The following is a 22,625-nucleotide window of genomic DNA, read 5'->3' on the forward strand; positions in this document are numbered from 1 at the left end:
GGGCCCACGGCGTGTCCCAGCCTTGCCCTGCCCCAGAATGGAACGGAAGCGGGCGGCGACTTGGAGCCGTTTATGCAGGGGAGGAGGGGTCTCCGCCGGGGCGCGGGGCGCTCAGTAGACGTAGGGCACGATGCGGTGCGGCACGCGCCGGCAGTACTCCAGCCACGCGCGGCCGTACTTCTGCAGGCACTGCCGCTCGTCGCGGGCCTCCCGGTGCACCAGCAGCGCCGTGAAGTAGATGATGTAGAAGTAGGGCAGCAGGTGCGACAGCCCTGCGGGGAGGGGCCGCAAGGGTCTCCACGCTGTCCGGCCGGGCGGGGGAGGCCCAGGGCCAGCGGGGGCCGCCCCTCCGCCGGGGCACTCACCGCAGGGCAGGGACCAGGCCAGGGCCATGAGGAGGTCCCCGAGGTAGTTGGGGTGGCGGACCATCCCCCACCACCCAGACACCAGCAGCCTCCGCCCCGTGGCCGTGGGGATGGTCTCCAGGTCTGAGGAGAGACGGGCAGGGGGCGGGTCACTCGGTGACGGCTGCCACAGCCACGGCCCCCGGAGACCCGGCTCACCTGCCACCCGCGGGTCCGAAGGGTTCTTTCGGAAAGTGTTTTTCTGGGAGTTGGCCCCGCGGAAGATGTAGTAGCCGACCGCTGTGGGGAGAGATGCGTGGTCAGGGCTGGCGGTCAGGGCTGCCTGCCCGACCCCGGGGACCCCCAGCCCGGCCCCCGGAGCCAGCGCCCGGCCTGAGGCTCCGCACCTACCTAGTGGGTGCTGAATGGCCCGAGTGACTGAAAGGGGGAGGGACAGTAGTGGGCGGGGCTGCCGCCCTTTGCTGACTGACCATTGAGGAGGCAGATGGCCGAGGCCATGGGCAGCCCCAGCGGCTGAGGGTGGTGCAGCAGGAACTGGGCCTGCAGGCTGTAGGTGAAGGGGACCCACGCCAGGTCCCCGAAAGCCAGCATGAAGCCAAAGCCGTCGTGCGTGATGTCCATGGTGGTGAGCACAGCCTCCTGCAGCGACAGGGCCAGGGCGCCCAGCTCAGCCCCACGGGGTCCCGGGTGGCCTGGGTGTCCCCGCTCAGCCCCACAGGGTCCCGGCTCAGCCCCACGGGGTCCCGGGTGGCCTGGATGTCCCTGCTCAGCCCCACGGGGTCCCGGGTGGCCTGGATGTCCCCGGGCAGCCCAGCTCAGCCCCACGGGGTCCCGGGTGGCCTGGATGTCCCTGCTCAGCCCCACGGGGTCCCTGGGTGGCCTGGGCACCCCGCTCAGCCCCACGGGGTCCCTGGGTGGCCCGGCTCAGCCCCACGGGGTCCCGGGTGGCCCGGCTCAGCCCCACAGGTCCCCAGCCACCCGGCCCGCCTCACCTCGTTCCACAGCGCGTCTGCCACGTAGAGCAGCTGGAAGCCGTTGACCAGCCACATGGCCAGCGAGGGGCTCCCCCGCAGCTCGGCCTCCTGCAGCAGCAGGGCCAGGTTGATGAGGACCTGGGGCAGGGGACAGGGCAGTCGGCTCCAGCTCTTCTCCCAGCCCCTCTGCCGTGGACCCAGGGGCTGGCGTGGGCCACCTCCGGAGGACTTCCCGGCCTTGTCCTGGCGGGCAGCGGCCAGATGCGCCATCCCACCCGTTCTGCTCCAGGCTCGGACGCTCAGCTTCCGCGCTCGCCCCTGTGAGGACAGCAGGGTGACTGGGCCCTGCCTCTTGGAGCTGACTGAGGACTCCGTGGTGCAGCGCGTGTGCCCGGCACACGGAAGGCCGACGCACCAGATCCAGGGTGGGCACTTGGCACCCCTGCCTGAGGGTGAGGTCACTTCCAGGACAACACCCGCCCCCTGGGGTCGGTCACCTTGGCCATAGCCCGGCAGGGGTGGTTATAACCAGAGGACACAGCTGGGGTGACCGGGGATCAGTGCTAGGTCTGCACTGCCTGCGCGCTCTCCCACTCCCACAGCGCCCCCTGCTGTTCCCATCGGCTCTGCGCCTGGAACGCAGGCTCTCCCGCGGAGCCGTACCCAGGGCACACGGTGGATCAGCACGTGTCTGTCCACACACCAGGACCTCGGCCTGCCCAAGCGCTGCTCGCCCGGGCTCCCCCCGGTCCCGGCCCGGCCCGGCCCAGCCCGGCGTACCCAGCCGATGAGGCCTGGCCGCAGCTCACAGAAATATTTGAAGTCGAAGGAGTAAATGCGAGGGTTGAGCTCCCGTCCCAGGAAAAAGTCGTAAATGGGGTTGCCTGGGGAATAAAGGGAGGTGAGGGGCAGGCGGGTGCCCCCACCGGCCTCCAGCCCCAGCCCACTGGGACCCCTCTCACCTGACTTCCCCCCGGGGGCCAGGGCTGAGGCGGGGGCCGCCTGAGCTTTCAGGTAGAGAAGGAGACTGAAGACGAAGGCAGTGAGCGTGGCCGCGAATGCCAGGGGCAGCAGCATGTCGGGCAGCGCCCTCAGGGGCAGGCCGGCGGCCAGCCCCAGCACCACCAGCAGGGCCGTCAGCACCAGGGCCTGGAAGCCTGCGCGGAACCACGCAGTGAGCTCGCACCCCTGACGCCCCCTCCCACCCGGCCCGGGGCGCGGGGGGCCACAGACCTCCCCCCGCCACGGCTCGGACCACGCGGCAGCCGCAAACGGGGTGGGGGTGCGGGGAGCAGTTCCCGCGCCTGTCCTGAGCCACAGAGGCACCCAGGGCCTGGGGGTCGGTGCTAGTCTCCGTGAACCTCCCCGCTAGACCTGACAGCCCACCACCCCCGCACAACTCCGGCGCAAGGGACCACCCTCCCCCCCAGGCACCGTTAATGGGGTAGCGCAGGCGACTCTTGTCCTTTAGCTCCTGCCCCTCGGCCACCTGCGGGTTCAAAGGGGGCCCTGATGAGGTCCGGGGGCGCCTTCTCCGCGGCCGACCCCGCCCCCCGCCCCCCGCGTCCGCACACCTGGCGCGCCGGCAGCAGGTAGAGCGCCGCCTGCAGGCCGAGCCAGCCGAGCAGTAGCAGCAGCGCCCGAGGGCTCCACAGCGCCTCCAGCCCCGGCAGGTAGGGGGGCGGGCCCAGGAGGCGCGCCGGGCCCGAGCGGGCCACCAGCAGCAGGTGGATCATGGTGGCGGGCAGCAGCAACAGCAAGACTGCGGCGCCTGCGGAGGGGCCGCGCGTCGGGCGTCCGCTGCCCACTTCTCCCCAGCCCCCGTGGGCGCACCGCCGTCGCCAGGGCTCGCTCAGCGCCCCAGTCGCCCTCCTCCGCATCCCGTTCTTAGAGCCCAGCCGCCCCCTGCTCCGACGTCTTTTCCTGAATTCATCTTGGTCCCCAACCCCCCTCGAAGACCCGTCTCCTGCTCCCCCACCTCCCAGGCCTGCACTCCACAACCGCCTGAGCGCTGCCTCCCCCTACACACGCCCCTGTGCCCTCCTGCCTCCCCCGCCCGCTCTCCCTCTACACACGCCCCCTGTACCCTCCTGCCTCCCGGTACCTCCCAAAGCCTCGGTCTTCAGACCCTGCCCCTCCCCCGCTAACTCCTGTTCAGCTTCTGTCCCCAGCCCCCGCCCCCATTACCCAGGGGCCCCCCGAATTCCAGCGGGGCCTGGGAGCTCTGTGGGGCCATGGTCTCTCCTCTGTCGGGGCGGAGGCTCACAAAAGCCGGTCAAGGAAACACGGCCCGCCCCATCCCCCAGGAGCTGGGCTCGGTGCCACCGAGGATCCGGCCCCGCTGCGCCTGCACCTGTCTTGCTACAGCTCTGCAAGCGGCCGCTCCGGTCCCGAGAGCTTTAAGGGGACGCGCACCCTGCCCATCGTGGGCCCAGCACACCCGCCAATCGGCTCCCGGGGGCGGGCCCAACGCGAGCGACTCACAGCTCGGCCTCAAAACCCCACCCCCGGCGAGTTCCGCCCCGGCCAGCGAGAAGGAGGAGGCCACACATGTTTATTAGGCGGGTCCAGAGAGCGGCCCGCGGGGGAGGGCCGCGAGCAGGGCACGCGCAGGACGGGGCAGCGGCCGGCCTAGCCGCGCTCGCAGATGACCTCGACGACGCTGGGCTCCATGGGCACTGGATCCGGGCAGCGCAGGGCGGCCGAGGCCACCACTTCGTCCAGCAGCAGGTGCACGAGCTCCTCGTCGGCCACGAAGCGCCACAGGTAGAGCTGCAGGAAGTGGCAGTCCACCTGCACCTGCTGCAGCCCGAAGCGCCCGAAGGTGCGCAGCCGCACGCACTCCAGCAGCGTCTTCAGGCTGATCTTGATGATGCCCGTCAGCACCGACACCTGCAGGCGGGGCGGACACAGGCGCGGTCTGCCGGGGCCAGGGGGACAAGGTGCCGCAAGGGCAGGGAGTCCCAGGGCCACGTGGGGAGGAGGGGGCCCGAGGGCCCCGCAATCGGGGGGCAGAGAGGCGCCACTGCCCTACAGGGAGCTGGGCTGGGGCAGAGTGTGACTGTCTCGGGATCAGGACTGTGGGCACACGGGCCGGCGACGCTGGATGGCCGAGGCCGAGGGTCCCGCGGCTCTCGGGAGGCCGCCCGCCCGCCCCGCCCCCGCCAGACCTTGTTGAACTCCACGGGGCTGAACACGTCAATCCGCTCCGAGAACAGCTTCTGGATGTTGCTCAGGAGGTTGGTGTCCATCGGGGCACTGGGGGCGACACGGGATCAGCCCACCCTGCCGCCTTCCTCGCCTGCCCACTTGGCCCGCAGCCTCCCCGCCCGGCCAGACCTGGGCGTGTAGCTGGGCGCATAGCGGCCCTGCTGCCGCGAGCTGCTGTACACGGAGAAGGTCCTCTTGCTCGAGTCGCTGCTCTGGGCCTTGCGGACGCCCTCTTCGTACAGGAGCCCCACCTGGCGGGGACAGGAGGTACTGCAGGGGGCCCGAGCCCGGCGAACCTCCAGCCCCCCAGGCGCCCTGGGGTCCGGGCGAATGCCCTGTTTCCCCCAAAGAATCACAGGGCGACCACTGAGCCGGGTATCTGCAGGCACCTGACCACTACTTACAGAACTAGGGGGAGGGGCAGAGTGGCCCGAGGTCCCCTTTCATCATGAGCCCTGCCCCGAGTTTCCCGAGGGGATGCGAGGCCACGGACACAGGCACCTGGCCGCTGTGCCTCGGTCCTGAGAGCTGTGGCCCGGTTCCCCCAGCCTGTGGCGGGGCTCCCCGGCGGCCTGGGCCGGCACCTGCACATCAATGGCGGTCGTGTCCTCCACCACGCGCTTCATGACGGCGCGCACGTTCCGGGGCTCCAGGGTGCTGAGCCAGTCCCGCGTCTCCACGCTCTTGCGCAGCATCTGCGATATGACCAGGCCCTGCACCTTCACGTAGTGGGTCAGCAGCCGCCGCGCCGTCTCCCTGGCCTCTGCACACAGCGTGCTCACGGGCGTCACTGGAGACTGGTCCTGGACCAGAGAGGCAGAGGACAGGGGCCGTGGGTGCCGGGCACACACAGCTGGACGGGGACGGCCAGGAACGCACTAACCGGCCTCCTGCGTCCCCGCCCCTCCGTCCCCTGCGGTTCACCTGCACCAGAAACTGCTCGTCGGTGAGGGTGAGGATGTAGGAGATGGTGGCCGTCTCGTAGTCCAGGCAGAGGCGGGAGAGCAGCAGGAGCAGGGCGGGCGGCGTGGCCCCGCCCTTCTCCCCTGGGCTGTCGCAGAAGCCCTGAGCCGTCTGGCACATGGAGCGGATGAAGCCCACGATGAGGCCCTCGCGGACCCCCTGGCTGCAGAACTCGCCCTGGGGGTGGGGGGCAGAGGCACAGCTGGTCCCCTCTTCCAGGCAGGCCACACGGGCTTCCTCCCACCTACCAAGTGGCCCAGAGTGGGTCCCCCACTTTGGGGCAGGGCCGGAGCACACAGTGGGGACCCTGCCACCCTGTACCCGGCGCAGCTGCAGGGACCCTCAGAGCCCCCCCCCCCCGAACCTGTGCGCACAGCCGCAGCGCCCAGGGCCGGGACTGTGCACGTCCCTGGTCCCCTGAGCACCACGAAAGGGCACTGGGGGGCCAACCAGCAGGAGCAGCACCCGGACACGGAGAGGCCGCCGTACCCGGAAGTAGGGCTTGTTGGAGAAGGACACCTCCTTGGCGGTGAAGAGGTGCACGGCCGCCAGCGAGGCCTTGATGTGACTCAGGATGGAGCTGGCCACGCTGGCCAGCAGCTCGGCCAGGCCAGGCCCCTCCTTCCCAGCGAGGCGCGGCGCGGCCAGCGCCTGGCGCACGTCGGTCAGGCAGCCCAGGAAGGCGGCGCGCAGGCCCTGCAGGTGGTGGCCCAGGCGCTCCCGGGCCACTCTCTCCACGATCTCAGTGGCCGCCTCGGCGAGCCCAGCGGCGGCCAGCAGGGCCCCAGGCGCCCGCAGGCGCCGGTGGAAGCGATCCAGCGCCCGCACCAGCAGCGAGTTGTCACCGCCACCCTGCTCCTGCGCCAGGCGCCGCTCCACCAGCGCGAAGTAGCGGCCGCCCAGCTCCCGGGCGAAGGCGGCCAGCCTCTCGGCGCCCGCCGGGCCCTGCGCTGCGAACAGCTCCTGGTAGGCCGCCGCCACCTGGCAGAGGCCGCCCACGAAGCCGCTGCCGCCGCGGTCGGTGAACTCCAGCACGTCGGGGGCGGGCGGGGAGGGCCCCAGCTCCGCCTCCAGGCTGCGCAGCTCCGCCTCCAGCCGCCCCCGCGCGTGCTCCAGGAACTCCTCGCACAGCTCCTCCGCAGGCTCGCCCAGGGCCAGCAGCAGCTCCACGCACTCCGCCTGCTCCGGGGCGCCCGAGCCGCCCTCCCTGCGGGGAGGCAGAGGGCAGCCAGCGGTGAGGCAAGGCCGGCCACAGGCAGCCCGAGGCCCGGGAGCCTGCTGCGAGGGGCGTTCGGGGCCCCACCTGAAGCGCTGGCGCAGCTGCTGGGCCAGCTGGGCCGTGATGACCTGGCAGTCGTCCTGGATGGCGCGGAAGGAGGGCAGGTGCTGGTACTGCCGCAGCACGGCGCGTGCGCGGCCCTGGTAGCGCACCGCCTGCCCGTAGGCGCCCAGCTCCACGCACTTGGTGAGGCGCGACGGCAGCTCGAAGAGGAACTGCAGCTTCCGCAGCAGCGCGTGGACCCCTGGGGGCGAGGGGGGTGTGAGCCCCGAGCCCCGAGGGACCCCCACCCCATGAGCCGCCCGGGCGGGGCGCACCGGCCAGCTTGGTGATGCGCTCGTGGCGGTCCTGCAGCGTGGCGCTGATGCGCGCGCTGAAATCCGTGATGACGGCCATGTTGGTGGCCAGCCGGTCCATCTCGTCCTCCATCTTCCGGAAATCGTTCTTCATCTTCCGGATGGTGTCTGCGGGGCAGGCGGAGGGGGGTCATGACGCCAGCACAGCGGGTGTTCCCACGGCCGCCCCGCCCTGCCGCCCACATCCCAGAGGGCTCGCTCCCCCCACTGCCCATTAGAAGCTCTGCTCCAGAGCGAGGGGCGGCCTGCGCACCCCCCGGGGGGGGGTCATTCAAGGCAGTCGCCCCATCTCCCTCCCAGGCCCTCAGGAGCACCTGGCTTCTCTGAAGGGTCGGGAGGAGGTGTTCTGCCTCCCGCGCCCAGGGGGCCTCCACACGCAGCCCCTAATGCTGCCAGACTCCTCCTCCTTCCCCTCCTGTCACCCGCCGTGGCCGTCAACATCAGACCCTCGTGACGATCCCGACCTCCTCAATCCCACCCACGCTGGCCCAGATCTTGGCTCTGAGCCCACCACCTTCTAGAATTTCGGACCCTCAGCCTGTCTGCTGCTACGAGCTGTGAGCGTCTTCAGGAACTGCGGCCGCTGCGACCCGGGCACCCCGCCTGCACACGGCCTCGCTGCCCCGCCTCTGCCCGTGCCAGCCTGCGATCCTCATCAAACAAAACCTCGGACACCAGCTGTTTCCTCCTCGCAGCTGAACGGAACAGGGGTCACAGAAGCCCCCAGCCGGTCTCCCTCCAACTCTCGGGACCTCAGTCCCCCGGCGGGGCACACCCCACCCAGCCACCCTGCCGCCCCTCCAGTGCACCTGCCGCCCAGGGAGCACCTCCTCTGTCCTCATATGTGCATGCATATCTACACGTTTACACATGTATACATACATATGCACACACACACACACACACACACACAATACGTCATCAGGAACTCGCAGCGGGGCCCGCTTCACACTTCGGGAGAAAATGAAGCAAACCTCGACCTGACTCCCCCAAACCTGCAGAGCGGCATGTCCAAGCCGCCCGCCCCCCCCCCCGAGGGTCTCCCCCAAACCTGCAGAGCGGCGTGTCTGAGCCGCCCGCCCCCCTCCTGAGGGTCTCCCCCAAACCTGCAGAGCGGCATGTCCGAGCCGCCCGCCCCCCTCTTGAGGGTCTCCCCCAAACCTGCAGAGCGGCGTGTCTGAGCCGCCCGCCCCCCCCGAGGGTCTCCCCCAAATCTGCAGAGCGGCGTGTCCAAGCCGTCCACTCCCCCTCCTGAGGGTCTCCCCCAAACCTGCAGAGCGGCGTGTCAGAGCCGTCCGTTCCCCCTCCCGAGGGTCTCCCCCAGCCCCACTGCTGCACTGACCAAGATACTCCACTTCCAGGCCTGCTCAGAGCCCTGCTTGATGACCCACTTAGCACTTCGGTGTGGACACACGAGCAACTCACTCGTCACACTGCAGAACAAAGCTCCCGAGGTCCCCTGAACCTGTTCCTCCGCTCGCCCTTCCACCCGGGCTCCCGGCCACTCCCAGGCATGTCTGACTCCTACCTTTGTTCACCTCCTGTTCTGCCCACCCCGTCAGCAAGCTGAGTCCACACACGACAGCTTCCTGCAGGCCACCGTCACCTGCTGTCCAACTCTTCCACCATTCCATGGGACTTCCCTGACTCCAGGACCGAGCTCACCACCAACGACCATCAAGGGCAGCAGAGACCGTGAGCCGGAGACGCCTCTCCCACAGGGGGCAGAGACCGTGAGCCGGAGACGCCCCTCCCACAGGGGGCGGAGACCGTGAGGCTGAGAAGCCCCTCCCACAGGGGGGCGGAGACGGTGAGGTGGAGAAGCCCCTCCCACAGGGGGCGGAGACGGTGAGGCTGAGAAGCCCCTCCCACAGGGGGGCGGAGACGGTGAGGCGGAGAAGCCCCTCCCACAGGGGGCAGAGACCATGAGGTGGAGACGCCCCTCCCACAGGGGGCGGAGACCGTGAGGCTGAGAGGCCCCTCCCACAGGGGGGCGGAGACCATGAGGTGGAGACGCCCCTCCCACAGGGGGCGGAGACGCCCCTCCCACAGGGGGCGGAGACCGTGAGGTGGAGAAGCCCCTCCCACAGGGAACTCTGGACCCACAGGTCAAGTGCACAAAACTGAAGAAGCCTGGAGAACTTAGCGTTAGTGGTGCGGCAGACCCAGGAAACGCACTCTGAATCATCCCGACTCCACACAACAAGCCAAAGTCTTACCATGAGAGAAACTGACATGGAGCAGACAGCACCTAGGACGTGAGGCAGTGACAAGGAAACCGACAACACAGCTAGATGGGAGGGTCATTTTTGTCCTTTAAAGATTTATTTATTTATTTATTTGAAAGAGAGAAGAAGAGAGAGAGATCTTCCATCTGCTGGCTCACTATCCAGATGGTTGCAAAATCCAGGCCAAGGCCAGGAGCTTCCTCCTGGTCTCCCACGTGGGTGCAGGGCCCAGCATGTGGGCCCTCCTGTGCTGCCTTCCCAGGCCCAGCAGGGAGCTGCACCAGAAGTGGAGCAGCCGGGACTGGGACCAGCAGCCTTAGGGATGCTTGCATCAGGCGGTGGCTTTGCCGGCTACGCCATAGCATGGCCCCCGGGTAACATTTGACACAGTGCTTAGGCCACTGCCGGGGTTGCCCACACGCCCTAGCTGAGGGCGCGAGGTTGGAGTCCCAGCTGTTTTCCACTCTGCCTCTCACTAACGTGCACTCTGGGAGACACAAGGGATCGCTTAAGTAGGTGGGTCTCTGCCAACCACGTGGGAGACCAGGATGGAGTCTGGGCTCCTGTTTCAGCCTGGCCCAGCCCCAGCTGGTGTAGGCTTTTGAAGAGTGAACTAGCAGACAGAGAAATCTCTCTCTCCATTTCGAATAAGACACTCAAAAGCAATACAGCTAGAAACAAAGAGAACCCATCATCTGGAGATAAAATTCTGTCTTAACTATTGGGTCAAACTGAGGCGGTCGGGTGGGCGCTGGGCACCACTGAGGAGTCGGCATCCCCACAGGGCAGTGCCTGGGCTCCCGGCCCGGCTCTGCTGCCGATTCCTGCTTCCCGTTACTGAGCACCCTGGGAGACACTGGCGGGGTTCAAGTAGCTGGGTCCCTGCACCACAGGGGCGATGTGGACTGGGCCCTGGGCTCCTGCCTTTGACCTGGTCCAGTGACCAGCGGACAGAAGATCTGTCTGTTTCTGTTTCTCTGCCTTCAGGTAAAAAAGAAATTAAAAATAATTTAAAGAAAATAAGAACAGATGACAGCAGCACATGTGAAGGGCGACAGCAAGGAACACACCTGGCACGGACCCGGCGTGCTGCGTGCATGAGGCGGCACGGACCCTGTGCGTTACACGGATGAGGTGGCGTGGACCCAGCGTGTGACATGGATGAGGCGGCGCGGATCCTGTGTGCTACACGGATGAGGTGGCGCGGACCCTGTGTGCTACATGGATGAGGTGGCGTGGACCCAGCGTGTGACATGGATGAGGCGGCGCGGATCCTGTGTGCTACACGGATAAGATGGCGCGGACCCTGTGTGCTACACGGATGAGGTGGCGTGGACTCGGTGTGCTGCATGGATGAGGTGGCGCGGACCCTGTGCGCTACATGGATGAGGTGGCATGATCTCAGTGCGCTACACGGATGAGGTGGCACAGACTTTGTGTGCTACATAGATGAGGTGGATAACTGCTACAAAAGCAGAACCTGAAAGGAACTCTGACATGGGCTGTGCCCCCTGAAGTGGTATTTTAACCACTCTGTCAAACACTGCCCGTGATTGTAATTTTAAAAGATCAAAATACTGCGGCTGGTGCTGTGGAGTAGTGGGCTAGTCCTCCACCGATGGTGCCGCAACCCATATGCGCTCCGGTTCAAGTCCTGGCTGCTCCACTTCCGATCCAGCTCCCTGCTAATGTGCCTGAGAAAGCAGTAGAAGATGGCCCAAGTGCTTGGGCTCCTGACACTCACATGGAAGACCAGAACGGAGTCCAGGCTCCTGGCTTCAGCCTGGCCCAGCCACTGTGGCCATTTGGGGAGTGAACCAGCGGATGGAAGATATCTTTTCTCTCACTCTTTTCCCTCCGTCTATCTTTCCCCTCTCTGTAACTCTGCCTTTTAAATAAATCTTTTGGGGCCAGCACTGTGGTGTACTGGGCTAATCTTCTACTTGCAGCACCAGCAGCCCATATGGGTGCCAGTTTGTGTCCCGGCTGCTCCTCTTCCGATCCAGCTCTCTGCTGTGGCCTGGGAAAGCAGTAGGGGATGGCCCAAGTCCTTGGGCCCTGCACCCACGTGGGAGACCTGAAAGAACCTCCTGGCTCCTGGCTTTGGACTGGCCCAGCTCCAGCTACTGTGGCAATCTGGGGAGTGAACCAGCAGATGGAAGACCTTTTCTCTCTGTTTCTCCCTCTCCCTATCTGTAAATCTACCTCTCAAATAAGTAAATAAATTTCATTTCAAGTAAAAAAAAAAAAAAAAAAAAAAACCTTAGGTTTAAAAAAAAATAAAAGTAAACCTTTTTCTAAAGTGGGAAGGCATACCACAAAGCTTAGGTAGAGCCAAATACACCAATTCTTTCTAGAAATGTAACTTGACCCCAGTAAAATTTTAAGAAGCTATTTGTTTGAAAATGACAAGTGAATATAGGTTTAGATGGGAAAATATGAAAAACTGTGGAGATGAAAAGTACTGGGGGCCACCGGCGCTGTGGCACAGGGGGTTCACCTGCCACCTTCAACAGCGGCATCCTGGGTGGGCGCTGGTTCAAGTCCCGGCTGCTTCACTTCTGATCCAGCTCCCTGCCACAACGCCTGGGAAAGCAGTGGAGGATGCCCGAGTCCTTGGGCCTCTGCGCCCCGTGGGAGACCTGGAGGAAGCTCCAGGCTCCTGGCTTTGGCCTGGCCGAGCCCCTGCTACTGCAGCCATTGGAGAGTGAGTCAGCTGGTGGAAGACCTCGCTCTCTGTAACTCTGCCTTCCAAATAAATAAATAAATCTTCGAAGACATTTCTTTGAAAAGTAGCAGAGGAACTAGGCATTTTACCATTTAGAGCATTATAAAGTTATAATTATTTTTTGACAGGCAGAGTGGACAGTGAGAGAGACAGAGAGAAAGGTCTTCCTTTGCCGTTGGTTCACCCCACAATGGCCACCACGGCCGGCGCACTGCGGCCGGCGCACCGCGCTGATCCGATGGCAGGAGCCAGGAGCCAGGTGCTTTTCCTGGTCTCCCATGGGGTGCAGGGCCCAAGCACCTGGGCCATCCTCCACTGCACTCCCGGGCCACAGCAGAGAGCTGGCCTGGAAGAGGGGCAACCGGGACAGAATCCGGCGCCCCGACTGGGACTAGAACCCGGTGTGCCGGCGCCGCAAGGCGGAGGATTAGCCTAGTGAGCCGCGGCGCCGGCAAAGTTATAATTTTTTTTTAAAAGACAGTGGCTTAACCCGCTTTGCCACAGCACCTGCCCCAAAGCTACTATGATTTAAAGTGCGTGGCACTGGCTCATGGGCAGTTAGAGATCAACTGCACAGAAGTCTGCCCAGAAGCATAAACAGCTCTGGGGACTGCTTCCTCGAGTCTGTGGAGCCCCCTGATATCTGCCCTCTATCGTGTTAATGCGATGTGTTATGTGGGATGACTTGTCCCTGAGCCAACTTCACATTGCTGGGACGAATCTCACGTGGTCACGGCAAATGCTCCTCTCTGTATTCTGCAGGGCTCGCCAGTATTTTGTTCAGGACTCTCGTGTCTGTATTCGTAAGGGACGCAGGCTGTCCATTCCGTTTCTTGTGCTGAGTGTGTCTGACTTTGGCACTGGGAGTAATGCCAGTCTCACAGAAGTAGCTGGGAAGTGTTCCTTCCCCAAATTTTTGCAAGAATTTTTAAAGGACTGGTAGAATTTTTTTAAAAAAATATTTATTTATTTGAAAATTAGAGAGCAGGAGAGACGAAGAAAGAGATCTTCCACCTGCTGGTTCCCTCCCTAAATGGCCACAGTGGCCAGAGCTGGGCCAGGCTGAAGCCAGGAGCCAGGAGCTTCATCCAGGTCTCCCACCTGGGTGCAGGGGCCCGAACACGTGGGTCATCTTCCGCTGCTTTTCCTGGGCCATTAGCAGGGAGCTGGATCATAAGTGGAGCAGCCGTGACACGAACTGGAGCCCCATAAGGGATATGGGTGTTGCAGGCAGCACGGGTGGCGGCTTCACCTGCTACAGTGTAGCCCTGGCCCCAGTCTCGGGATGTTTCGTGTGGGAAGTTTTTGGTTAGTATTGCCTGTCTTGTTATAGGTCTTTCAGAGGCGTACGTTTGTCTTTTAAGAAATTCATACATTTAATCTCATCACGTTTGTGAGTGCACAATCGTCACTGTGTTCTTATAAAGGCGACCTCTGGCTTCACCGTCTCTCGGCGCTCTGGTTACTTTGTTTCTGTTGTACACAGGGACTTCCTTAGGTGCACAGTGCTTCATGTTCACACATTCGCAAATTTCTCAAGTGCCTCTCATGAACGATTTCTGACTTCACTTCACCGCAGTCACATGAATTAAACTCTTTTACTGAGACCCGCTCTGTGGCCTGGCGTCTGTCTGTCCTGGAGAACGCCCATGCGCCCTGGATTAGACTACGCGCCCTCTGCCCCGGGGTGGGGTCTCCCACAGACGTCTGTTAGGTCTGTGGGTTCCAGTTTGGCAGGTTTTCTTTTTTATTTGACAGAGTTATAGACAGTGTGAGAGATAGAAAGGTCTTCCTTCCATTGGTTCACTCCCCAAGTGGCCACCACGGCTGGCACTGCACCAATCTAAAGCCAGGAGCCAGGAGCTTCTTCCCAGTCTCCCATGTGGGTGCAGGGCCCAAGCACCTGGGCCTTCCCCCACTGCACTCCAGGGCCACAGCAGAGAGCTGGCCTGGAAGAGGAGCAACTGGGACTAGATAGAACCCGGCGCCCATATGGGATGTTGGCGCCGCAGGCAGAGGATTAATGAAGTGAGCCACGATGCCGGCCCCCTTTTTTTAAAATTTTTTTTATCTTTCTTTTTTAAAGATTTATTTTATTTATTTGAAAGAGAGAGAGAGACAGAGACAGAGAGAGAGGTCTTCCATCTGCTGGTTCACTTCCCAAATGGCCGTAATGGCCGGAGCTGCGCTGATCTGAAGCCAGGAGCCAGGAGCTTCTTCCAGGTCTCTCACACAGGTCCAGGGGCCCAAAGACTTGGGCCATCTTCTATTGCTTTCCCAGGCCACAGCAGAGAGCCGGATTGAAAGAGGAGCAGCCACAGCCGGTGCTGTGGCTCACTAGGCTAATCCTCCGCCTGCGGCGCTAGTACCCCGGGTTCTAGCCCTGGTTGGGGCGCCGGTTCTGTCCCGGTTGCTCCTTTTCCAGTCCAGCTCTCTGCTGTGGCCCAGGAAAGCAGTGGAGGATGGCCCAAGTCCTTGGGCCCTACACCTGCATGGGAGACAAGGAGGAAGCACCTGGCTCCTGGCTTCGGATTGGCACAGCGCACCAGCCGTAATGGTCATTTTGGGGGGTAAAGCAACGGAAGGAAGACCTTTCTCTCTGTCTCTCTCACTGTCTAAATCTGCCTGTCAAAAAAAAAAAAAAAAGAGGAAGAGCTGGATTGGAAGATTGGAAGTAGAGCAACCAGGACTAGAACCGGCGCCCACATGGGATGCCAGCACTGCAGGCAGCAGCTTTACCTGCTACGCCACAGCACCGGCCCCCAGTGTATGTGTATTTTTTAGTCCTAACTTGCTGGTTGCCCTGGGGACTTCCACTAGCATCCTAACTTGTAACAACATGGTTTAGTCAACGTTAAAATGCTTCAGCAGCTACGCGACAGCTACTGCCATATGCTACAGACACTACGCTCCTGCGTGGCACCGTTCTGCTCACTCCTCTCTGCGCCTCACACACACACGTTCACGCAACGTGACCTCAGCCGGTGCCCACCGCTGCTGCACGCGGCGTCTCCTCAATCAGACAGGAGCAAACGCGTCTGTGACGCAGCCGTGCCTTTACCACCCGTCCACGGGATCCGAGTCGCCGTGCAGGCCTGGCCTTTCCGCTGGAAGGATCGGAATTACTTCCAGCTCAGACCGACAGGGGTGAACTGTGTGTGTCTTCCCAGGAATGCCCCACTCCCCACTTCGGCAAGACGGCGTCAGCGGGGGGAGAATTCGCGGCCCTCGGCCCCCGCGGCACCAGCAGCTGGTCCTGCCGCGCCCCCTTGTGCGTGACGCTGCTTCGCCCTGATGCTTTCCAGTTCCCTGCCTCGCGACGCCCTGGACGTGGTGGGTGCGGGTGGCCCTCTCGCCATTCAGCCCCTGCTCTCAGCTGTGGACTGCTTTCACCGACTGGGCAGTCTCCAGCCGGTAGCTGCCTCTTCTCTCTCCTGCGCCCCGACACTTCCAGACGGTGCTCGGCGGGGCCCTCCCTCCGCACTGGCTCTGGGCGGGGCCGAGGCGCTGGCTCTCGGAGGGGCCGAGGCGCTGCCCTCCCTCCGCGCTGGCTCTCGGAGGGGCCGAGGCGCTGCCCTCCCTCCGCGCTGGCTCTCGGTGGGGCCGAGGCGCTGTCCTCCCTCCGCGCTGGCTCTCGGTGGGGCCGAGGCGCTGCCCTCCCTCCGGCACTGGCTCTCGGCGGGGTCACAGCTGCTGCTGACCACCGCCTGCCCTGCACCACCGCTCTGTTTGCAACTCTTCGTCCTTGATAGCCCGCACTTAGCGAAGCATCGCTGGCGTCCTTCACTGGGTGTTTGTAGATAATTTCCTTTAGCTCTTAGAATACACTCAACAGAGTTGTCTTTGTACAGTAACTCCATCCAGTGTTGGCCTTCTTCAGAGTTTCTATGTTTCTTTTTTCTTGTGAATGGGCTACATTTTCTTACCTCTTTGCATGCCTAGAAGTTTTTGCTGAGAAAAATAATTTCACTACTGTAACACGCCAGCTGTGGAAGCCGGATCCTGACTGTGACTGCTGCAGGCCGTGTGCTTGTGCTGAGTGACTGTTCTGAGTTTCTCACACCCGAACAAGTTTGTTTCTGAACGAATTCTATGAAGACTGTCTCTGTTGAGTGTAGCCATGGAATCCCGGCTTAGTCAGCTTAGTGGGCAGCTAACCACCGGGCAGCTCTTGCCCTCAACACGTGGAACCAGCCAATCTCCCGCCTTCGCCGAGGGGCTCTGTGTGTGCCTTGCACTCCTGCACACTCAGCCACACCGCTTAACATTGGCCTTGGCCGTGACTCCCTGCTCACGCAGAGCCTCGAGGGAGCGCAGGGGACAGCACTGGGCACTCGCAGGTCCTCCCTGGGCATCTAGCTCGCCCCGTGCACGTGCGACCTCCAGCAGTCCCCGGAACACGTCAAAGCTTGTGGAAGGCCCTGGTGGACACTCACTGCTCACCGTTCCCTGGGCTCTGAGCGGCTCTGCGTCGGCTCCAGCTCTTAGCCATCAGCTGGGGCAGCTGCAACACTGTCTTGTCGTTGTTTCGGCCAGCGACCCTGACGAGAGGCTTTGGCGCTGGCAACACCTGAGCCAGGTCAAAGACGGACAGGCGCGTGGAGTGGAATCCTGCAGGCAACCAGCAGGCAGGGACGGCGGCTGGGAGGGCGCGAAGCTCTGAAGCGGCCCCGCACCATTCTCACTCGTGCGGCACCAGGAACGAGACTGATGTTTTCCGAGGCTACAGCTGAGCTGGAGAGCAGGCAGTACAAGTATGGCAAGTCAAAACACCACAGGGTTGGGACTGGCGCTGTGGCGTACTGGGTTAACGCCCTGGCCTGAAGCGCCGGCATTCCGTATGGGTGCCAGTTCGAGATCCAACTGCTCCATTTCCAGTCCAGCTCCCTGCTGTGGCCTGGGAAAGCAGTGGAGGATGGCCCAAGTGCTTGGGCCCTGCACCCGCGTGGGAGACCCGGAAGAAGCACCTGGCTCCTGACTTTGGAATGGCCCAGCTCTGGCCACTGTAGCCATCTGGGGAGTGAACCAGTGGATGGAAAACCTCTCTCTTTGTCTCTAACTCTCTCTGAAACTCTTTCAAATAAATAAAATAAATCTAAAAAAAAAAACCAAAAAACAAAAAACACAGGGTTGGGACTGGCGTCGTGATGCAGTGGGTTAAGCCGCCGCATACAATGCTGACAGCCTATGTGAGCACTAGTTGGAGTCCAGCTCCCTGCGAATACACCTGGGAAAGCGGCAGAAGGCGGCCCGAGTGTCTGGGCCCTGCTACCCACGTGGGAGGCCCAGGTGGAGTTCCAGGCTCCTGGCTTTGGCCTGGACCAACCCTGGCCGTTGCAGCCATTTAGGGAGTGAACTAGCAGATGAAAGATCTGTCTCTCCCTCTCTCTATGTAACTCTGCCTTTCAAATAAGTAAAATAAATCTTAAGAAAAACAAAGAGAGAGACAGCAAACGCGTGGTAAGAATGGTGGCCCCTGTGGGCTTTCTCTCTTACAGCTGTGCTCACCCGCTGCCACACTGCCTGTGGACGCCTTCGGGCTGCAATGGTAGAACCGAGGAGCACCAACAGAGGTCAGGTGGCTCCAAAAGCCTCAACTATTTATTCTGTTCTTGTCAGACGTCTGCCAACACACGGCCTGTGGTCGGCCTCCCTCCAACCCTAACGTCCCGTTCTGCCGCCCTGGAGCGTGCCCCAGGGCCCTTGCACAGCTGTGTGCCTGTCTGGTCCTTCTGCTCCCAGAGCCTCCCCACGCCTTCACCTGCTGTCTCCTCATCAGAGCTCTCTGTGCCACCCCTGTCAGATCAGTGCCTGTCACCCTCTCCAATATATTATCCACTTTTACTTTCTTCAGAGCACTTCTCACGTGGCTCTAAGACACCCCGCTCCCGACTGCGCTGAGCCCTTCCCAAATGCTCGCTCCCCGTGGGGAACCGCACTGTCTTCACAGCTTCTGAACGGCGGGGTGGAACCAGGGCTCCGTCCTCAGGCCTCCCACCCCCCCCCCCCCGCCTGGACGGCAGGATGCCCCAGGGGTTGGTGCTCGGCCTCGGCTCCTCCCCCGGTGCTCGCATCTGGCCTCACCCGGCTGCACCCTGACCTCCAGTCTCTCCTGACCTCAACCCTCATCTCACAGGCATCTCCACCTATGAAGCCTTCCGGTGCGCTCCTCCCCAGGCCCCCCCCCCCCAGCCTACGGCATTACGGTTCACCCAAGTCACCCTTGTCTCCCTCATCACCAGATTCCACCGTGAGTGCCGAGGAGCAACCTTCGGCATCTCACTTCTCCAGCCCCGCGCCCCGGTGCACGCCACCGCCATCTGCCCCGGACTGCGGCACCGGCGAGCCGCCGCCCGCGCCGCCCCACTGTCTGCTCCCAGCACAGCGGCCAGAGGACCTTTTAAACAGAATGCTCCGTCTCGAGGAAAGCGGACCCCTCACCACCACCTGCAAGTCCCGGGTCTCAGGGTCCCCGCCGCCCGACCCTGACCAGCACGGACCGACCCTCCTCCAGGGCCTCCCTCCCCACCCGGACTACAGCGGACGCCGGCCGCACGTGGACAGCCTCCCCAGCTCCGCCTGGTGGAAAGCGGACCCCGCACGCGTCACCGCCCCTCTCCTCCCGCCTCTTACTGCGGCCTGGGCCCAGGCACTCATGTACTGTGGCCTCCACAACCAGGCCGTGGGCGCCAGAAACCGAGGCGCTTTGTCCGCGCGGCCCACTGCCGTACCCCGGTGTGAAGAGCGACTTTTGACCAAAATAAATGCATGAAACAAGAAGGGAAAAGAAAAAAAGGGAACGGAGGTGCCCTGCCTTTAGCGAATGAATACGAGACCTCACAGTGCGTGTCCATTTAGAGTCCCTGACTCCCACACTCACTCTGTAATTTTCTCAGGAAAAAAATTTACAACACACACACACACACACACACATAAATCTGCTCAATTAAGCAAGAGCCAGGTGTCAGGGCGCCACACATATTCCAAGAAATGGCAACGCCACGCTTGTGACATTCCAGAGACTTCTCAGCAGACGCTGTTTCCTGCTGGGTCGATGCCAGCGTTGGGCAAGGCAGCAGCACCCACTCACTGCCCCTGCTCCAGGTCAGAGGAGGAGCAACAGGCCGGCTGGGCAGGGTCAGAGGTCACGTGCGCTGCAGGCGCTCAGAGCAGCCACGGCTGCCTCCAGGGTCTAGCACAGCTGGGCCCAACGCTATCACGCGGCCCGGGCCCTGCACCTCTTGGACTAGAGATTGAGATGGCACCGGCACCCCATCTGGGCCCCGGTTCAAATCCTGGCTGCTCCACTTCCGGTCCAGCTCCCTACTGTTGCTCTAGGGACAGCAGTGGAGGATGGCCCAAGCCCTCGGGCCCCTGCACCCACGTGGGAGCCCTGGAAGAAGCTCCCGGCTCCTGCCTGACCCAACCCTGTATGTTGCACCATTTGGGGCGTGAACCACCGACTGGAACATCTCTCTCTCTTTCCCCTTCGGTCTTTGAAACCACCTTCGGACACCTCGACCTCCACGGTGGTCTGACCACGGAGGCTCTGGGTCTCCAGGAGGAACTGGGGATCACCTGTGGCTGAGATGAACTTGTTGTAGTTTTCATAGACCAGGGTCTGCATGTCGCTGTCTAGAGCCCGGATCTGCCGCACCATGTCCGTCTCACTGTCCATCAGCTGGGCCAGGGGACACTCCCTACGCAGCTGCAGGAGGTGGGTGGTTAGTGCGCTGGGCAGGGAGGCGCCCGTGTCCCCAGGCTCGCCCACCCCCGGTGCGGACTTCCAGGCACGGCGCGGGGGTGACCCGCACGTGGGAAACCCTCGGGCCCGGTCCATTCTCGGCAGTGCACACGTCACAGCCTGGACCACGCCCCCTGCCCACCAAAACAAGTCTCAGGCCTCGGACCCCGCGTCGCCTCAGGCCAGCCCAAACCCGCCCACGTTTCCTGAGACTCCGCCTCCGCCCCTACTGCCCGAACGAGGGTCGGCCGCCTCTTCGGAAGCCCTGCGCCCCCCTCCCCCACAGGCCAGAGCTGGGGGTCCCATAAAGTCTCAGGGGCCAGATCCCCTCCCCCGCCCACACACCTTGTCCAGATATACTTCCGGGTCGAAGTGAGCCCCGTTGAGGTCAGTCGGGTCCAGGGGGTCCGGTCCCGGGGGGCGCCCTGCGGCCTCCCCCTCCGAGAGGCCGTAGTAAAGCTTCAGCATCCCGTGCGCCTTCCGCCGCCGCTCCGGAGCCTCCGCCTCGGGCCCCTCGGGGGAGTCCCCCGGGCCCGGGCCGGCGGCAGCAGCCGCCATCGCTTCGACTGCAGCCCACGGGCTTGCGGCTGGGAAGCAGACCGGGAGGAAGAACCACTTCCGGCAGCCATAAAGTGCTCGCGGAAACGAGGCGGTCCGTCCATTGAAGCGTCCCCCCGCCGCCCTGGGTCCTGCGAGACGCGAGTTCCGGCTCACCTGTCCGGCGGGAAGGCGTTCCGGGCGGCCCTGGGGGGAGGGGTTTGTGGGCCGGCTGGGGGGTGCGGCCGTGCTGGTCGGGACGCGGTGGACGGGCGTGGACCGCAGGGCCGGGGCCGCGGGGCCGCCGCCTCTTTGCGGGGTGGGGGCTCGGTTCGCCTCGGGGTCTGCAGCGCCGGTCTCCAGCGGGGCGCGCTGCGGAAGCCCCCGGCGTCTTTTCGGGAGGCCCTGCGGCTGCACACTTCCGAGAGCCCCCATCGCGTCGCGCTTGGGAGGCAGGCTCGGCGGAGCTCCCGTGACCGGGGGCTGTGCTGAGCGGGGAGCTGGGGGGGGTGCGGCTGCTTCCCGGGCCCTCGGCGTGGGCGGGGGCGGCTGTCCCAGCGCTGGAGAGCGAGGATCCACGCCAGTCGGACTGGGGTGCAGTGATTTGGGATGGGGGAAAGGACCTCCTCTGCGTAGCCTTAGACATGACAGGCGCTGGGGGCAGGGCCCGGACTTTGTTAAGGGTCCTGCCGCGCACGGGCTGCTCTCACGTGCCCAGCGAGCTAACGCGCTGAACTTTTTTTTTTTTTTTTTTTTTTTTAAAGATTGGTTGATTTGAAAGGCCCATGTGGGATGCTGGCCTGCATTACTAGTGGCTGCTTACCCAAGTCCTTGGGCCCCTGCACCTGCGTGGGAGACCCGGAGGAAGCTCCTGGTGCAGGCCTCGGATGGGCTCAGCTCCTGCTGTTGTGGCTAGCCTGGGAGTGAACCAGTGGATGGAAGGCTCTCTCTCTCTAACTCTTTCGAATAAATAAATGCTTTTTTAAAAAGTTTTCTCATTTGTTTACGTATCATCTGTGGCTGCTTGTGCCCTGCGACAGCAAAGCTGAGCAGTTGCCACAGAGCCCGTATGGCCGCACAGCCTAAACGATTTACTAGCCGGTCTCTTACAGAACACGTTTGCTGAGGGGGCAGGTGTGGGGCAGCTGGTTGAGCCACCGCTGGGACACGTGCGTTCTGTAACTGGAATCCTGGTTGGTGCACGTCCTGGCTGCACAACTTCTGGGGCAGCTAATGTACCTGGGAGGCCGCAGACTGGCCCTGCACCCCCTGGGAGACCCGGAGAAGCTCCAGGCTCTGGCTTCACCTGGCCCAGCCCTGGTCACTAAAGACATTTGGGGAGTGACAGGTGATCTCTGTGTCTCTTCATCTCTCTCTGTAACTTTTCAAATATATATATATATATATATATATATATGTATTTAAAAAGTGGCCAGGGCTGGCTCTGTGGCACTGTGGGTTAAAGCCCCAGCCTGCAGTGCCAGCATCACATATGGGCACTGTTCAAGTCTGGCTGCTCCACTTCCGATCCAGCTCTCTGCTGTGGCCTGGAAAACAGTGGAAGATGGCCCAGGTCCTTGGGCCCCTGCACCTGCGTGGGAGACATGGAGGAGGCTCCTGGCTCCTGGCTTCAGATCAGTGCAGCTCCGGCCATTGCAGTCAGGGGAGTGAACCAGCAGATGGAAGACCTCCCTCTCTCTCTCTGCCTCTCCTTCTCTGTGTGTAACTTTAACTTTCAAGTAAATAAATAAATCTTAAAAAAAATAATAAAGAATAAAAATGGCCTCGAAAGCTATAATTTTTACTGTTCTATAGGATATCAACTGGCTTTGTATCTCATCTAGAAATCCTGTTCTTTATTTATTTGAAAGGAAGAGGGATGGGGGGGGGGTCTCCCATCCACTGGTTCACTCCCAAATGACTCCACCAGCTGAGACTGGACCAGGCTGAAGCTGGGAGCCAGGAACTTCACCCAGCTCTCCAGGTGGGTGGCAGAGGGGGCCATCTCACACTGCCTTCCCAGGCACACTAGCAGGAAGCTGGACGAGAAGTGCAGCAGCCAGGATGTGAACCGGCACTCACAGGAGTCGCGGGTTAACATGTTGTATCAGTGCTGGCCCAGGGACACATTCTATCATTGTCTTTAATGGTATCTAGGGATGCGCATTGGCCTAGCACTTAAGATGCTATTGCTTGGAGAGCCCACATCCCACATCACAAAGCCTGTGTTCAGGCCCTGGC

At 62.7% G+C, this 22,625-nt stretch overlaps 2 protein-coding genes and 1 long non-coding RNA gene across 4 annotated transcripts; 1 reads left to right on the plus strand and 2 right to left on the minus strand.

Moving 5' to 3' along the window:
• Positions 1–55: 55 nt before the first annotated feature.
• On the minus strand, positions 56–3,712 carry TM7SF2 (transmembrane 7 superfamily member 2). The gene is made up of 10 exons (XM_002723400.6): positions 3,527–3,712; positions 2,914–3,110; positions 2,774–2,828; positions 2,302–2,496; positions 2,120–2,223; positions 1,358–1,477; positions 836–1,004; positions 564–644; positions 366–488; positions 56–272 (listed from the first exon to the last, which is right to left on the minus strand). The coding sequence occupies exons 1-10, from the start codon at positions 3,573–3,575 to the stop codon at positions 112–114; spliced, it is 1,254 nt and encodes a 417-aa protein (XP_002723446.1). The 5' UTR covers positions 3,576–3,712; the 3' UTR covers positions 56–111.
• A 164-nt stretch (positions 3,713–3,876) lies between these two features.
• VPS51 (VPS51 subunit of GARP complex) lies at positions 3,877–20,537 on the minus strand. The gene is made up of 10 exons (XM_008251788.5): positions 20,193–20,537; positions 19,682–19,811; positions 7,109–7,255; positions 6,816–7,035; positions 6,002–6,719; positions 5,474–5,689; positions 5,134–5,352; positions 4,679–4,800; positions 4,510–4,597; positions 3,877–4,231 (listed from the first exon to the last, which is right to left on the minus strand). Exons 1-10 carry the CDS (start codon positions 20,403–20,405, stop codon positions 3,971–3,973), a joined length of 2,334 nt encoding a protein of 777 aa, XP_008250010.5. The 5' UTR covers positions 20,406–20,537; the 3' UTR covers positions 3,877–3,970.
• LOC149128261 (uncharacterized) lies at positions 20,365–21,376 on the plus strand. 2 transcript variants are annotated; one of them, XR_016228267.1, is made up of 2 exons: positions 20,365–20,499; positions 21,149–21,376. It is a non-coding gene; the product is annotated as an uncharacterized LOC149128261 (long non-coding RNA). The 2 variants fall into 2 exon arrangements; XR_016228286.1 differs by lacking the exon at positions 20,365–20,499 and adding an exon at positions 20,622–20,703.
• Positions 21,377–22,625: the final 1,249 nt, after the last annotated feature.

Source organism: Oryctolagus cuniculus, chromosome 1, assembly GCF_051225735.1.
Source record: "Oryctolagus cuniculus isolate XC-2025 breed Fujian yellow rabbit chromosome 1, ASM5122573v1, whole genome shotgun sequence".
Taxonomy (NCBI): Eukaryota; Metazoa; Chordata; class Mammalia; order Lagomorpha; family Leporidae; genus Oryctolagus; species Oryctolagus cuniculus.